Here is a 16,154-nt window from a genome sequence, read left to right as displayed (position 1 = left end):
TCTTTACATTTGAGGTTTTGATGACAGAGAAAATGATCTTTTTCTTTGTGACACCAATACCTGTAAATTTGATGGAGAGTGTTTAAGAATCGGAGACAGTGTGACATGCGATTGTCAGTTCAAGGTAAGGAACTTAGTATCTCATTTTTCAAATTGACTAATGTGGGCATGAAAAGGGAATACACTTTCACAGTCTTTCTCTTAGCAATTTATATTTCTATAAGCTGAATGGTTGAAGGAAACAAGTGTGGTATCTGAATTCATAGGCTTTCCTGGGAAAGGAGGAACAATGTAACTGTCCCTCGGTGATAAACTTGTGAGATGCATAAACAGATGTAAAGGAGGGCATATCTTGTATTATCTTTGGTCTGGCACCTTTTTTATAGTATGTCTGTGTGCCAGGACCATCTACATATAGTGATCTGTAGTTGGATTCTGGAGATGTCAACCACCAATATAATGAGACTCTCATATACTGTATCTGCTTTTCAGCAGGCATATGCTTTGCAAGGAAATTAAGTGTAAAGATATCTAGAATATATACTGATTACACTCACCACAAATGCCAAGCAAAGGGGAGCCAGTGCAGTGCTATGGTACAAATGGCGTAACAATTTTTGTCTACCATATGTTAGCATATTTCATTGGGTATTTCTGTGTGAGAAGGTAGTGCAGGTACCTCTATTCCCTTTCTGACACTTCCCAATGCATAGTCAATAGCTCACTTACATACCACTTAGGTACTGCAGTGAGTTTGGCCGTGGTGATGAGATTGCATTACACAACCAAAAAGAGGCAATTGTAACAGAAGCTGGAAGGCAGTCAAGGACACAAAATTAGCTTTTTTGGCATCAAGTTTTATCCAGGTTACCAGCTCAATTCAGCTCCCTGTTCACTGCCATATTGCTTGTCTTCAGTGCTACTATTGATTTTAAATTCTAAAGGGCATGGTTGGTCAGAAAAAGATCCAATCACTTTTCTCTTGTGTTGGCATTACAGAAGAATGCTGGTAATGGGAAAGTACTATTCTTCCTCTCACTTGTGTCTGTGCCATCAGTGTTTTGTTATATCGTGTCTGCGGTGAAGGTGGGAGATTACATGGGAAAAGAAGGGAATTGTGGCTTTTTAAGATGTAATCAACAAAAACAGGCCAGAACATACAGTGACTTTGGGAAGTGGGGGTGTGTATTATTTTTATTAGTAAATTCTGACACAGACAATGAAAAAATAGCTAAAATCTGAATTGATGGATTGAGTACTGAAAAATTATTTATTTTTAATAGATGATGTGTGCTAAAGTATATACTAAACCAGTGGTTCCCAAACTTTCTTGAATCACGGCACCCTAGAGTATCAGCATTGTTTTCACAGCACCCCTAAGATTAAAGTTTTTTATTTAATTTATTAGATAAACGGTGCCTACATGTCATTCCTCATTTTAGTTAGGTGTGTTGCTGATTGTCCATGTTTATGACTGCCAGCTCCTAGTACTGAATTTGCCTAGCACTTGGACCATAAAACAATTTGATTTGCTCCTGGACCAACCACCCAAGGCGCCCCTGCAAGAGTCTCTTGGCACATTTTATAACCACTGTCCTATATCTGTGGTTTTTCATGACAAACTAACTTGTGGGGCACTTGTAGATGAATTACTATTTATAAAAGTATTTTTTTCTTTAAATAACAGGATTATATACTATATTATAAAAGATGGGGACAGGGACAGGTTTGTCACAGGTGTGGTACACCAAAGAGAAGTAAATGGAGACTTAAAATGTACCTTTTATTAGGATATATATTAAAAAGGCTGTGAAATATGACAAACTTACATATAACATAAAACAAAGACAAAGTGAGTATAGTGCATGTTAAAAAATGCAAGTGCGGTGTCCCTTAGCAAGTATTCCTTAGGTTTTAATAATGGTGTGTCTATCCTTCCAGTGATTGGCCCTTGTGGCTCATGAACTGTATGGTAGACAGTATGTTCCAATGATAATACATATACTGTATTACTCAGGGTTCTCAAATATAAAAAAGTGTCCAAACAAAACTGGGATGTGTTTTTTTAATAAGAAGAATCTGTTGAGTTTCAAACATTATAGGCAGCTTGAAAATAAATGGCATTATAACGACATATAATTGTTAGAGTTTTGTGTGCTCGGCAGTTTGATACAATCCAGTGCACACATCAAGTCAGCTATTTAAATATTTATATAGTCTGTAATAATATGGACTCCTGTATAATATGTGTGTGTGCAATTATATATATATATATACATAGGCGAATCTAGAATTATGGTAATGGGTGGTCCCAGATCTAGACATAATAGTAGGGGGCGTGGCCTCATGGGAAGGAGGCGTGGTATCAAAAAAGGGGTGTGGTATTACACTTTAGACCATACACAGTAATGCCCATTACACATTTTAGCAAACTCCATAATAACCATTTCACATAAAGCCACACGCCGTAATGCCAATTAAACATAAGGCCACACACCATAATGCCCATTACACAATGTGCCACACATCATGATGCCCATTACATACTATATAACAAACCGTAATGCCCATTACATATTTGCCACATAAGTGCTGCTTACCTACGTGCTCATTGCTAGGGGGTTCTTGCTTGATGGCACCATAGTACCCATTACACATGATGCCGCACACCATAGTACCCATTACACATGATGCCGCACACCATAGTACCCATTACACATGATGCTGCACACATAATGTCCCTTACACATGATGCTGCACACATAATGCCCCTTACACATGATGCTGCACACATAATGCCCCTTACACATGATGCTGCACACCGTAATCCCCCTTACACGTTAAGCCACACATGCGTAATGCCCCCACATACCGCCACTTGTAGCGTCCCTTAAGCAATGCCCCCAAAAGTGCCACTTACTGTAAATTTTTATATGAGCCTTCGCTGCTGCTGCAGGGAGAGATGGAGAGTGGTGCAGCTGCTTCTATGGGGAGAGGAGCAGAGTGCAGCGCAGAGCACGCTCCCACTCCCCTCCTGGTGTCCCCTCTAGCCGAGTGGACATTTGAAATATCGTGCACGCTGTGGTTGTGTGTGACGTCAGGGGAGCACGCCAGGCGCCAGCACCACATGATTAAAGGGGGGGGGGGCTGAGGTGAAAGTGGGGAGAAGAATTGGAGCGGAAGCTGAAGGAGTGACAGTCATTGACAGCTGGGCAGAGAGCAGGGGGCTGCCCGGCTGTATTCAGAGCACTGCAGGTCACGGATGTTTGAAATAATACCCCTTTCACAACAGAAAATGCAGGGATTTTCCCGGGAATATGGTCCCTGGATCATGCAGGGACATTCCCAGGCTGACCCCTTATACACCTGCATTTCTGGTGTGAGGGGGAGAGACAACCACTCCCCTCTCCAGAGGCGTAACTAGAACTTTGAGGGCCCCATAGCAAAATTTATAATGGGCCCCCCAACATTCAGATCTCTACCAGAACACATCGCACCATGTGTGACCGCCATTAGTGTGAACAGTAAAAATGTACCCTTCCAAAAGAAGTGTGTGGCTTTGCTTCAAGGAGTTATACCCCTTACAAATTATGCGACACACCGCAAAGCCCTTCACACATTAATGCAGCACACCACAAAGCCCATTACATGACACACCGCAAAGCCCGTTGCACATTATCCGACACACCGCAATGTCCATTATACATTATGCAACACACCGCAAAGCCCATTACACATTATGCAACACACCGCAAAGCCCGTTGCACATTATCCGACATACCGCAATGCCCATTACACATTATGCAGCAAACCGCAATGCCCATTACACATTATGCGGCACACCGCACTGCCCATTACATAATATGCGGCACACCACAATGCCCATTACACATTATGCAGCAAACCGCAATGCCCATTACACATTATGCAGCACACCGCAATGCCCATTACACATTATGCAGAACACCGCACTGCCCATTACATAATATGCAGCACACTGCAATGCCCATTACATATTATGCGGCACACTGCAATGCCCATTACATATTATGTGGCACACCGCAATGCCCATTACACATTATGTGGCACACCGCAATGCCCATTACACATTATGTGGCACACCGCAATGCCCACAAGTCAGTCACACAAATCAGTGGATCTTTTATATTGATATTGCTATATACTGTAGGAGAAATAATGGCTCTTGTGTAGTTTCACGGCGCCAGCATGGCGCTGTGCTACTTCCGGGTTGGGTACGCTCGACAATCTATCTAAAATAAAGTAACTTAACTCCATGCCAATGTGGATAGTTCATACCCCCACTATCCACGTTGGCATGGAGTTGAATTTAGATAGCGTGGCGAGCGTAGCGAGCCACCGAGCCCGCAGCGTGGGCGAGCGAAGTGAGCACCGCAAGGGGACACAGACGCACGGTGAAACTACACAAGTACCGAAATAATGTAAATGTAACACAGACATACAGGGCGAGATTCAGCAAGCTGAAAATGCCGTAAAAACCCAGTTTTCTGGGTTTTTACCGCATTTTCATATGCAGCAAAGCCTCATTGCTGGGGCTTCGCTGCGGGGGGTTACGCCAGTTCCTATTTGGCGTAACCCCATGGAATCCTATGGGCTTTCCTTCGCGTCCCCCGCCGCCCCGTGTGCCCCCCGCCGCACCCCCCTTACCTGTGTCCGGCAGCCTCCTGCTGTGCTGCCCGGACCAGTGATCTCCTCCTCCCTGCACCACTTCTGAGTGCAGGGAGGAGGAACCGCAGCCCTTACAGCTGTGTAAGGGTTCCGGCAGGGAGGGGGGGACCCGGTGCACATCGCCGGGCATCGCTTTTGTGTTAATAATTGCATATGTTAGTGCATATGCGATTATTAACTATGCGAATGCCGGCGATGTGCAGCGGGGATTATTGCTGAATCTCGCCCACAGTAATGTATTTTGCTGAGCTTGGCTCACCAGAAATTAGAAGCAGCTGCAGGAGTCCTCCCTCAGCTGCCCTCACTGCCTGTCCCACAGTGAAAGCCAGTCCCTTGTGGCAGGTGGGTAGGGCTGCCTGTACTTCCAGAGTCTCTCTTCAGAACTCACGGCCCGGCACATCGCGGCACGACCCGCCCTCCATCCTTCCTGTCCAGCTCCGTCCTCACACTCCCGCAAGCAGGGCGCAAACCTCCGAACCTCCCCACCTGGCTCCATTCTCTTCCGTGAGCACAGCGCATGGCGCAGCCCCCCTCCACTCTGCCCGGCTCCTTATACTACTCTCCCTCGAGCAGCTCAGACAGGTGGCGGGTTTCTGAATAAAAAATAAAAAAAAAACGGTGCAGAGGAGTGCTTGCTGCCTCTCAGGCCCCCCCAGCCGCCGGGCCCCATAGCAGCTGCACCCCCTGCACCCTCGGTAGTTCCGCCACTGCCCCTCTCCCTACACCCCTTTAACCAACCAGCTATATCTTCGGAACCAACTGACCCATTTAGATGAGACCAGTATCATATTGAAGAACTTTTGAGTTGGCTTCGAATGATTTTGGCCCTGTGAAACTGGGCTGTTAAGTTCCAGAGAAATCTGCCCTCAAAGAACATAAACGGTCATGAAATTACATTTAAGAAATGAAAAAAAAAACGGTTTAACCTCAATATCCCTGGAACCAATTAACCCATATGGATCCAGCCTGGTATCAGATTGAAGGCCCAGCGATTTGGGTTCGACTGAGATCAACCTCGAGCTTCAGTGATGCCAAAGGGGGAACTGGCAGCCGTTGAACTGGGTGGGCGTCGGAATTAGCGGGTCCCATGTTATCCTATAGGGAAAACGTTCCAGATTTGCCTGGCAGTATCTCCGGTTCCCAGGGGGCTAGAGACACGGGGCTGGGCTCGTTGGAAAGCCCCATCCCTCAGCTCAACTGGGCTAATGGGTGGTCCTGTGCACCCCCGGACCACCCCCTAGATTCGCCTATGTATATATATATATATATATATATATATATATATATATATATATATAGGTTGAGTATTCCTTATCCAAAATGCTTGAGCCCTCAAGAATTTTGAATAACAGATTATTCCGTATTTCAGAATATTTTTAAATTTCAATGATGTACAGTATCTTGAAGTATTTTGCATTTATGTTGTACAAACACATCAAACACATGAAATACACACAAATATATTTAATTTGTGCATAAAACAAGGTTTCAAAACATGAAACAAAATTTGTGTAATCTCTGAATGTGAATGCCAAGCAACCATTTTCTTGCACATACTGTAATTAGTGCCAGTTACATATATTTTCCTCAGAAGTGCTGTTACAGATGTCCCCAGTAGTGCTTAATATTAAGGGAATGATGCATTGTTTAACATTTTCCGTGCATGAGCAAAAGTATTAATGCCATAGTAGAAAAAGGGGGGGGGTTGAAAAGTCCCAAGGCGCTATAATATCCTTGCTGCCACTGGACCAAAAGGGAGACCCACTGTAGTAGTCCCGCTGGTAGATGCTTCAGGAAAAAAGAAGGTCTGGTGGCGCTGAATATTGTATAGTCCACAGGATGATGTTGTCTCGTGAAGTGGAGAAACAAAATAAATGAAACTTGTGTTAGAGTAAGAAACACAATGAAAGTGTTGAAGGTGAAAACACCCAAAAAAGGGAGGGGATCTGTACCCAAACTCACAGATAGAGGTGTGTATACACGTGTATCAAGGTATCTTTAGGGGACCACCAATGTGTGTGATCTATAGACAAATACCGAGTGTGATGGGCTGGTATCCAGAGATTCGTACCGTACTCACTGTATATACAGGAGCTTGACACATATAAAGGTATCTTTCACTGACACAATAACCGTTTATCCAGGTGAAGTATTTCAAAGGCCAAGGTGGGTGCCTACCATACTTACTGTAGGAGTGGATGAAATACACACGTAGCGGTTTCTTTGTGAATAAGGACAGGTCCCCCTATTCTCATTACCTCGCAGCGGAGGCGTGTATGTGAAAAGAGGAAGAGGACCGGTCTCAGTAAAAAAGCATTTAATAAAAGTAACACCTGAAATGTGGCTTATGGCCAATAACCACATACAGAAGTCCAAATAAACAATGCTCAAAAAATGAATGAATAAAAAAGAACTCACTCTTCTGCCAACATGTTTCGGCGGTCACAGCCGCCTTTTTCAAGGTAAAGAGTGAGTAACCTGGCAGTGTTTAAATAGCATATGGAGGAAGCACATCCGGGTCATATTCAATTAAAGTGTCATAGTGAAAAACAGGTATAGTGGTGCCTGGATAAGGTCCTAATGGACTCGTTTTGTTCCTTAATGGAACAACTAGAATAGTGGCATTAAAATGAAGGGGTTAAATGTAATAGAACACGGGGTAGGGTGTAGTTGAACGCTTAATAGCGTTCCCACTTCCGCGTTGTGGAACGCATATTGATGTCCCCAGTCCTAATAGGACAGCGCGTGTCACGTGTGCGCACCTTGGCAAGCAAAGCAGACACTGCTTCCGCGCTGTGGAACGCACAGCCGGAAGACAGTGTCAGCCTGGATGGATTACCGCGTCGCGTGTGACGCACACGTACGCTGACTAGAGTTGCTGCTTCCGCGCTGTGAAACGCACAGCCGGAAGCCAATGGGACTGCTTGCTGAACCGTGACACGCAAGGCCGGAAATGGCGATCGTGTCACGGGCTATGTAGTCCCACAATGGGGATAAACATGCATATGGGGTTAAACATGCACATGGGGTACAATATGTACGAGTATACTGAAATATGACACAAATTAAAAAGGTACCAACTTAAGAGGCAATTAACATATATGTTAGTGCGCCAATCAAATGGTTCCCCCTTTTTTAAAGGGGAACAGGGATCTTATATGTGATTCCTCCATTTACAAATCAATATAATACAACAGAGTATACATAGTGCAAAAAAGTGCAAAACAGTGTATATGCATAATATAAATACATGAGATTACAATGATTTTAATATTAAAAATGCATAATTAATACATACTTAAAAACATATATATAAAAAACATATAAAAATGTAATTTGATATATATAAAAAAGTTTTGCATGAATATTTGGGACATATATATAAAAACCGTATACAAATGTAATTAATATATATAAAAAAGAGGATTACATGAGTGTTAAGAACAGACTAAAATTACAGAAACCATTTAAGCTCAAAATCATGGTTTAAGCCTTCAGGGGATAGGGTTGACAGGTTAAAAATCCACCTAATTTCTGTTTGTGCGAGGCGGACATCTCTATTGTTATATTGGACAAACATTGGTATTGCAAAAAGGACTTAAATATGCCCCAAGTAACCCTATACATTTTTTCGACCTGTATTTGGACGTTAACAAATTTGTCCGTAAAATTACTTTGAAAAAGTTCTTTGCTACTAAGGAACCCTCAGATACTGAGGTAAATATTAATCCTTTTAAGAAACCTTCTACATTTAATCCCCAATACATTAAAGGCTGCTTCATAGAATCTTTCCAAAAAATAGTCAATAGTGAATTTCAAACTTTGAAGGATAATTTACCCACCTTCAAACATAATCTCACCCAAGTAGAAAGAGAAGCAGTCGAGGGTTTACGGGAAAACACTAATATTATAATAAAGCCGGCCGACAAGGGCGGAGCGGTCGTTGTCTTAAATAAATCCATGTACATCGCCGAGGCCTTACGCCAACTCAACGATGGTGTAACCTATCGAAAATTAAAGACAGACCCATCACAAAGGATTTTATCCAATTTAAGAGTGTTAATTGAAGGATTTGTTACATCTGGTACACTTAATAATGAGACGGCTGAGTTTTTGGTAAGGGATGAGTATTCTGTGCCAGTGCTCTATCTCTTGCCAAAGATTCATAAGAATTCCATTAACCCCCCAGGACACCCCATAGTTGCTGGGACCAATAGCATTACGGCCAATCTGTCCTATTACATAGATCATCATCTACAGCCGATGGTGCTTACAAATAAGTCCCACCTCAAAGACACCAAAGACATTCTTAACAAAATTAAGAATGTTTCATGGGATGATGACTGTTTTCTTATTACAGCAGACGTCACATCCCTGTATACTATTATTAGGCATACGGATGGTATACAGTCTGTGGAAGTCGCTTTAGCTGAAACGACTATTTCACCTGATCTACAGAGTCTATTGAAAAAGGGTATAGAGTTTATTTTACTCAACAACTATTTTAATTTCAACGGTTGTTTTTATGTCCAAGAGGTGGGTACCGCCATGGGGACCAGGTTTGCCCCCAGTTATGCCAACCTGTTCATGGCCAGATGGGAGAACCTGATGGTGTGGCATGGGCATGACTGGGGTGCAAGCCTGGTTCAGTGGTGGCGGTACATCGATGATGTTTTGTTTGTGTGGAGGGGGCAGGAGGCAGAATTGAAGAAATTCTGTGAGTATCTTAACCATAATTGTTTTAACATTCAGCTCACGTTTAACATCAGCAAAGTAGAAGTTAATTTCCTTGATTTGAAGATCTTTGTGGAGAATGATAAACTTGAAACCACAGTATACTATAAGCCCTCCGACTCCAACTCCTATATATGTCCTTCCAGTAACCATCTCAAAAGATGGGTATCCAATGTCCCCAAAGGACAATTTGTGCGTCTTAAACGCAACTGTTCAAATTCAACCAACTTTGAAATTAGTGCCAAAAAAATGAAGGATAAGTTCTTAAATAAAGGCTATGATAATACATCACTGGAGAGAGCCTTAGAAGAAACTAGATCTATGTCTAGGGATGAATTACTCCAAGATAAACCTACAGGAGACACTTCTCAAAACCAGAATTACACTATAGCCTTCAGCACACAATATAATGCATACCATCGGTTTATTGAACAGATCTTTAAACAAAACTGGAAACTTTTACTCGAGGATCCCATCTTAGTTAATATTTTACCAAATAAACCCAAGTTTATATATAGACGCGCCGCGAATTTAAGAGATAAACTTGTTAATAGTGCCTTGATGGAACAGAATACTATTTCTACACGTAATAATGGGTTTCACCGCTGTGGAGACTGCGCCATGTGTAAAGCATGCCCATCAGCGGTTAGAAAATTCACAGAAATCCACCTTAAAAATTCTACCATTAAACCCAAACAATTTATTACGTGTAATACTAATTATGTTATTTATGGTATTAGATGCGCATGTGATAAATTATATATCGGCAAAACTAAAAGAAGCCTTAAAGTTCGCCTTGCCGAGCATGTGAGGAACATTAAAAGAGGTTTTAAAGAACATCCTTTTTCATTACATTTTGCAGAAACACATAATAGCTCCCCCAAATATATTACTGGTTTTTGGGGATTAGAGGCAGTTAAGAATAATTGGCGGCATAACAATAGAGATGTCCGCCTCGCACAAACAGAAATGAGGTGGATTTTTAACCTGTCCACCCTATCCCCTGAAGGCTTAAACCATGATTTTGAGCTTAAATGGTTTCTGTAATTTTAGTCTGTTCTTAACACTCATGTAATCCTCTTTTTTATATATATTAATTACATTTGTATACGGTTTTTATATATATGTCCCAAATATTCATGCAAAACTTTTTTATATATATCAAATTACATTTTTATATGTTTTTTATATATATGTTTTTAAGTATGTATTAATTATGCATTTTTAATATTAAAATCATTGTAATCTCATGTATTTATATTATGCATATACACTGTTTTGCACTTTTTTGCACTATGTATACTCTGTTGTATTATATTGATTTGTAAATGGAGGAATCACATATAAGATCCCTGTTCCCCTTTAAAAAAGGGGGAACCATTTGATTGGCGCACTAACATATATGTTAATTGCCTCTTAAGTTGGTACCTTTTTAATTTGTGTCATATTTCAGTATACTCGTACATATTGTACCCCATATGCATGTTTAACCCCATATGCATGTTTATCCCCATTGTGGGACTACATAGCCCGTGACACGATCGCCATTTCCGGCCTTGCGTGTCACGGTTCAGCAAGCAGTCCCATTGGCTTCCGGCTGTGCGTTTCACAGCGCGGAAGCAGCAACTCTAGTCAGCGTACGTGTGCGTCACACGCGACGCGGTAATCCATCCAGGCTGACACTGTCTTCCGGCTGTGCGTTCCACAGCGCGGAAGCAGTGTCTGCTTTGCGTGCCAAGGAGCGCACACGTGACACGCGCTGTCCTATTAGGACTGGGGACATCAATATGCGTTCCACAACGCGGAAGTGGGAACGCTATTAAGCGTTCAACTACACCCTACCCCGTGTTCTATTACATTTAATCCCTTCATTTTAATGCCACTATTCTAGTTGTTCCATTAAGGAACAAAACGAGTCCATTAGGACCTTATCCAGGCACCACTATACCTGTTTTTCACTATGACACTTTAATTGAATATGACCCGGATGTGCTTCCTCCATATGCTATTTAAATTAAACACTGCCAGGTTACTCACTCTTTACCTTGAAAAAGGCGGCTGTGACCGCCGAAACATGTTGGCAGAAGAGTGAGTTCTTTTTTATTCATTCATTTTTTGAGCATTGTTTATTTGGACTTCTGTATGTGGTTATTGGCCATAAGCCACATTTCAGGTGTTACTTTTATTAAATGCTTTTTTACTGAGACCGGTCCTCTTCCTCTTTTCACATACACGCCTCCGCTGCGAGGTAATGAGAATAGGGGGACCTGTCCTTATTCACAAAGAAACCGCTACGTGTGTATTTCATCCACTCCTACAGTGAGTATGGTAGGCACCCACCTTGGCCTTTGAAATACTTCACCTGGATAAACGGTTATTGTGTCAGTGAAAGATACCTTTATATGTGTCAAGTTCCTGTATATACAGTGAGTACGGTACGAATCTCTGGATACCAGCCCATCACACTCGGTATTTGTCTATAGATCACACACATTGGTGGTCCCCTAAAGATACCTTGATACACGTGTATACACACCTCTATCTGTGAGTTTGGGTACGGATCCCCTCCCTTTTTTGGGTGTTTTCACCTTCAACACTTTCATTGTGTTTCTTACTCTAACACAAGTTTCATTTATTTTGTTTCTCCACTTCACGAGACAACATCATCCTGTGGACTATACAATATTCAGCGCCACCAGACCTTCTTTTTTCCAAAAGTATTAATGCCAGTTATAGGCATACTTCTGCCTGTTATGCAATGGAGGTCATTCTGGTTGACATTCAGAGCTTTGCGTATCATTTTAACGCCGCCTGCCACCCACATGAACAACCCACACTCCGAATATCCCTGCAAGCATGCAAATGGCTGTTTAGCATAATTAGACTTAATATGTGTGAGCACTTCTACTGGGTTTGTTGTATACAGAAAATTCCGTAACTACCGAACTGAGAGTACTAAAATTGTGAACATGATACAGTAGCATTGGAACTTGGACTTTAGCTAAAAGGTTTGATGGATACTACATCCTTAAGACTTACAGTATATACTATTCCTAATTTAAGACTGTATTACAATGCATAACTTGATGCTTACCACTATTTAGCACAAAACTTGATGGAGGCCACCATTTAACACATAACCTGATGGTAGCAGTATGGAACTCATTTATTAAGCATCTGTACAGTCCACAACTCATGGCCAAATACACTGTTACTCATAGTATATTCTGGTGACCATTGCACAACTCAGAAGCTGTTGGAGATCATTATACACCTTAAAGCCCATTCACCTCTGCATTACAGTGTAGAGCTCATAATTAGGGCCATCAAGAAATGAAGAGTGGTCAGGTATGAGTGGGGCGGCAAACTTGGGCCTGGGTAATCTGCACCCTTCCCCTACTTCTCTTGGTGCCCCTATACCCAAAGTTCTCAAAAGCAGTCTTCAAGGTAACCCAATGTCCCAGGTTTTAGGTTTATCAATGCTTGGTCACAGGTAACTATTAGCAACTCAGTCAATTTGATTTTTTTATCTGTGCTCAGCCATGTACAGTATATACCTAAAACCTAAACCGTTGAGGAACGCGCGTGTGAAACTCTGTGCTATATAATCTGTAGTCTATTCATAACTGTTGTACACTGTGGAGTCATTTAAGGACACATTTTTTTTACAGCTGGACCTATAGGTATCCAATGCAGACCTCTGTGGGTTCCATTATTAAGATGTCTTTTTATACTCTGTTTATTGTAGATCCAATTAGAGCATTCATATGCGGGAACAAACACATTTGCTAGACAGATATAACTGTACTTAACATACCCATCCTCATTCTTGAAGGAAAATTGGAACAAATTAGGTCATACCTATTCCTCTCTCTTTTTCCTATTGACTGGTGGTAGGTATGAATTGTGTTCATATTCTGTATGTACCAGATGAAAAAGAAAGGCATGCCTTAACTGCTCTCCATCCAAGTGCCAGTGGCCCTGTCCCATTGGAGTGGCATTATGACATCACATGTTCTAGCAGAGAGGTTTTTCTACAAAATTGTAATTAGCAACATATATATTAACCACTTTATCAATACTGTTCCTAAGTACAGAACCAGAACTCTTTTCCATATTATAATCCATTTTACCTCAGTGACATATTACTGTATGTGAGAGATTTAACAATGAATGATATGCGTGTATCACTCGTAACAAATTTGAAATGGTGCTCCAACCAATCAGCTCCTAGCTATAATTTTTCATACACGTGACAGGAGATGATTATCTTGAGCTCAATTTATCATTTGTTAAGTGTAATAGTAACAAAAATATAATTTATTGTTAAATTTGCCCCTTTATTGCTAGCACCAAATGTGCACCAGTCTTAAGGTCCAATCACACTGTGCGACTATGCCCAGCGTGTATGGACAGCGATGATCACTATCATTGCTGAGAGGAAAGCCACTTAGTGCATACACACTGAGCAGCGTTCCCCCTGCCCGACGCCGACAGAAGGAAGAGGGCCGCTTTGCATAGCGCAGCGCTATGCAAAATCATCCTCAAAGCCGCTCATCTGCTGGTATAACCAGCAGATGAACTACTTTCCCGGCAATGTTGTGGGAGCGCGCAGAAGCGCTCACCGCTCATTGCGAGGGCAAACACACTGTATGGCTTTGAGCTGAAAGCCGCTCAAACCTGCCGTTTTGAGCGACTTTCAGCTCAAAGTCGCCCAGTGTGTATGGGCCTTTAGAAATAAGCTACTAACAATGAGCTATTTTCACAGCTCATATTTTCTAAACCATTTATACAATTTTGCACGTCTCTAGTTGTAAGCATTAGAATGGACTTCAATAGCAGTGAAGTTCAAAACACTTTTGTAAGAGTATGAGTAAGTGACACTGCTAGTGGAGGAGAGATGTGCAATGGCATATGTAATATACTGTACAACTACTACAGTTCGTACAGGTCTGAATTTTGATGAGTTTCACCCCCGCTGAGGTATTCGCACAGTAAAAGGAGGGGTGGACAGGGGGCGTTGGCAGGGGAATGCCCAGTGTTTTATGGGCATCTCCATGAAAATGCTGGGTGTTCCCTGGGAACAAAGGCATATTAAATTTGAACTGCAGCGGCCATCTGAAAAGTAATTATTCACTTTTCAGACCAAAGGGCGTTCGGTGGGGGGTGCTTACGTGTTCGCTAGGCTGCGAGTATGTCTGAATCAGGCTCTAAGTTTGAAACCATAAAAAATGCGTGTGAGTGTTCTCAGCTTATATTCAGAAGCACTGCTCTAAAGTACTCTAGTGTTGCTGGGAAAGAACATTTCTATCTACCAGCTATTTGTCACTACTCATGCTTTGGAACAAATATTTTCTCTTCAATCAAGTGTTCATTAATGCTTGTGTGATATCAGCCTTATGTATGTGCTGTCACAGTGTTTTGCACTTAAGATATTAAAATGACTTACAAGAGGGCCATTTGGAAGCATTTTTACCATGAAAAAGCCCTAGATTTGAACAACACCATAAAGAGAGGCATCATACACTACATTGAAAGAGATGTGTTTAATAAATATAGAAATGCAGGAACAATAATGTCATATACTGTAGGTTTACTCTCATATGTGTACTACTGGATATGTGCATATACTGTATATATATCCAGGTCATAAACTCACCATCGGGTATCCCCCTGGCCCACCCCGATGGTTGATACACCTAAATACAAACTTAACTCTAAACCTTATATAACTTAACTTAAAATAAAGACACGACACAAAGTGCTGGCGTTTCAAAAATAATGTCAAATTTATTTTGACAATTAACTAAGACTATGATTGGTGGCGGCACTAAAGAACGGTCACTATAGGAAAGGTGGGGTTAAAGATCACTAAGCATACATACAACGCTGGGTGACCACTCTCCCTGGTCAGCCACCAGGCCTGGTGGTGACGGCCATCCCCCCAGACAGAAGCATGGCCCATGACAATCGATGTCGAGAGAGAGTGCACCCCACTACCTACACACACACAGAGTTCTTAAAGAATGACCTTCTTTACCGCCGCCGAAGAGGAAGAGAAATAGGGAAGGGTGGGTGGGGCTTCTTGGACAGAGGGTGATCACTCTAAACTCGTGATCATTCCTACCCTGTCTAAACCCTCCCCCTGCTCTGATAGGCCTTGTGCCCATCCTCATTACAATAGCATGTGACCAAAAGCAGTGTGTACCCTGGGAGAACCCTCAGTGGTTTATGTCACCTCAGGCTTATTCAGCCTTCTGTGTTTCTTATACTCACCATTGGGTATCCCCCTGGCCCACCCCGACGGTTGATACACCTAAATACAAACTTAACTCTAAACCTTATATAACTTAACTTAAAATAAAAACACGACACAAAGTGCTGGCGTTTCAAAAAGAATGTCAAATTTATTTTGACAATTAACTAAGACTATGATTGGTGGCGGCACTAAAGAACGGTCACTATAGGAAAGGTGGGGTTAAAGATCACTAAGCATACATACAACGCTGGGTGACCACTCTCCCTGGTCAGCCACCAGGCCTGGTGGTGACGGCCATCCCCCGGACAGAAGCATGGCCAATGACAATGTCGAGGGAGAGTGCACCCCACTACCTACACACACACACACAGAGAGTTCTTAAAGAATGACCGTTCTTTACCGCCACAGCCAGGCCCTAGGCTGCAGCCATCGCCACCACTAATAACGCTCAGCA

At 42.2% G+C, this 16,154-nt stretch overlaps 1 protein-coding gene across 1 annotated transcript in view; it reads left to right on the top strand.

Annotated features, from left to right (window-relative positions):
* The window catches only part of TMEFF2 (transmembrane protein with EGF like and two follistatin like domains 2), a 697,773-nt gene that overhangs the window by 3,099 nt on the left and 678,520 nt on the right, over positions 1-16,154 (top strand). The window contains exon 2 of the mRNA XM_083153496.1: positions 15-124. Coding sequence (XP_083009622.1) covers positions 15-124 — 110 coding nt within the window. The remainder of the gene's footprint in view (positions 1-14; positions 125-16,154) is intronic.

Source organism: Crinia signifera, chromosome 7 (genome assembly GCF_055691185.1).
Source record: "Crinia signifera chromosome 7, ASM5569118v1, whole genome shotgun sequence".
Classification (NCBI taxonomy): Eukaryota; Metazoa; Chordata; class Amphibia; order Anura; family Myobatrachidae; genus Crinia; species Crinia signifera.
This window is presented reverse-complemented; position numbering and strand designations above follow the sequence as displayed.